The sequence below is a fragment of the Colobus angolensis genome, unplaced genomic scaffold (genome assembly GCF_000951035.1).
Source record: "Colobus angolensis palliatus isolate OR3802 unplaced genomic scaffold, Cang.pa_1.0 Scaffold222, whole genome shotgun sequence".
NCBI lineage: Eukaryota > Metazoa > Chordata > Mammalia > Primates > Cercopithecidae > Colobus > Colobus angolensis.
In genome coordinates, this window is record NW_012115400.1 from 1910147 (window position 1) to 1912252 (window position 2106).

The following is a 2106-nucleotide window of genomic DNA, read 5'->3' on the forward strand; positions in this document are numbered from 1 at the left end:
TGGGAGGATCGCTTGAGCTCAGAGGTCGAGGCTGCAGTGAACTGTGATTGAACCAGTGCACTCCAGCCTGGGCAACAGAGTGAGACCTTGTCTCTAAAAAATAAAAATAAAAAAATAGGCCAGGCATGGTGGCTCACACCTTTAATTCCAGCACTTTGGGAAGCCAAGGCAGGCTGATCACTTGAGGTCAGGAGTTCCAGACCAGCCTGGGCAACATAGTGAAACCCTGACTCTACTAAAAATATATAAAAATTAGCCGGGAGTGGTGGTGTGCACCTGTAGTCCCAGCTACTCAGGAGGCTGAGGCAGGAGAACTGCCTGACCCCAGGAGGCAGAGACTGCAGTGAGCTGAGATCACACCACTGCACTCCAATCAAGGCAACAAAGTGAGATTCTGTCTTACAAAAATATAAAAAGAAATAATTTTTTAAAAAGACAATAATGAGGGCAGGGTGCAGTGGCTCACACATGTAATTCCAGTGCTTTGGGAGGTTGAGGCGGGTGGATCACTTGAGGCCAGGAGTTTGAGAGTAGCCTGGCCAACATGGTGAAACCCCACCTCTACCAAAAATACAGAAATTAGCCAGACATGGTGGCGCACACTTGTAATCCTAGCTACTTGGGAGGCTGAGGCAGGAGGATTGCTTGAACCTGGGAGGTGGAGGTTGTAGTGAGCTGAGATCGTATCACTGCACTCCAGCCTGGGTAACAGCCTGGGTAACACACACACACACGCGCACGCACGCGCGACATTAATGAGTGTAATCTAGGTTGCTGGTTTGGGTCTCTCTTTTTTTTTTGAGATGGAGTCTTACTCTGTCACCAGGCTGGAGTGCAGGCGTGATCTCGGCTCACTGCAACCTCCACCTCCCGGGTTCAAGTGATTCTCCTACCTCAGCCTCCCGAGTAGCTGGGATTACAGGCATGCACCACCATGCCCGGCTAATTTTTGTATTTTTAGTAGAGACGGGTTTCACCATGTTGGCCAGGATGGTCTTGATCTCTTGACCTCGTGATCGGCCGGCTTCGGTCTCCCAAAGTGCTGGGATTACAGGCGTGAGCCACTGTGCATGGCCGCTTTTCCCTTTCTTTGTGACCCCACCTTCTTTAGTTAGATGTTAGATGTCTAAAATGAGCGGAAAAAATAATGCTATGACCTGGGGAATTTGAGTGTTTGCTCAGATCCCTGTTCAGAAAGCGAAGCTTTGCTAAAGCAGCAGTTGGTATGTCCTGTGCAGGCTTCTTATCTTGCCTGTTCCCTTCCTTTGCCCAGGGGGTCACTATATCTACCTTGAGGCTGACAAGTTCTCCCAGGCAGGGCAGTCAGCCAGACTGGTGAGCCGGACCTTCTGCGCTCCGGGTGACATCTGCGTGGAGTTCGCGTACCACATGTATGGCCTTGGGGAGGGTACCATGCTCGAACTCCTCCTGGGAAGTCCTGCGGGGAGCCCTCCGATTCCTCTCTGGAAACGCGTGGGGTCTCAGCGCCCTTACTGGCAGAACACCTCTGTCACCATCCCCTCAGGACACCAACAGCCCATGCAGGTGAGATACAGAGGCGGGGGTCCTGTTTGTGTGGGGTGAGAGGGCCAATGCCTGGGATCTGGTGGCGCCACCAGTGCTGAAGAGGTGGAGAACTGGAAAGAGAGCCAAGAAAAGGGGAACTTCGTGTTACGGAAAGTGAGAAAGGGGCCGGGACAGGGCTGGACCATTGAGGCTGGAACAAGGTGACGTTTTGGCAGAGGACAGACTCTATGCCCAGTGGAATCACAGAGTTGCTGGAGATTCAATTTTGTTTCTCTCTCTGTCTTTCTCCCTTGTCGCCTTCAGCTGACTTTCAAGGCCATCTGGGGCAGCAACATGGCCTTTGTGGTTGCTATGGGTTTCATCTTGATCAATCCTGGGACTTGTCCAGGTAAGACCAAAGCCCAGGCTCCAGGAAGGGGGCAGTACCCTGAGATCACCATTCCCCAGGCTTCTCTCTATGACCTGCTTAAAATGCAGGTCCTAGCCGGGCGCGGTGGCTCAAGCCTGTAATCCCAGCACTTTGGGAGGCCAAGACAGACGGATCACGAGGTCAGGAGATGAAGACCATCCTGGCTAACA

The 2106-nt window shown here is 52.3% G+C and overlaps 1 protein-coding gene across 1 annotated transcript in view; it reads left to right on the forward strand.

Moving 5' to 3' along the window:
- ZAN (zonadhesin) overlaps positions 1–2106 on the forward strand; it is a 71883-nt gene that overhangs the window by 12947 nt on the left and 56830 nt on the right. Inside the window, 2 exon segments of the mRNA XM_011943959.1 lie at positions 1274–1545; positions 1831–1915. Of these exon segments, the coding sequence (XP_011799349.1) occupies positions 1274–1545; positions 1831–1915 (357 nt within the window).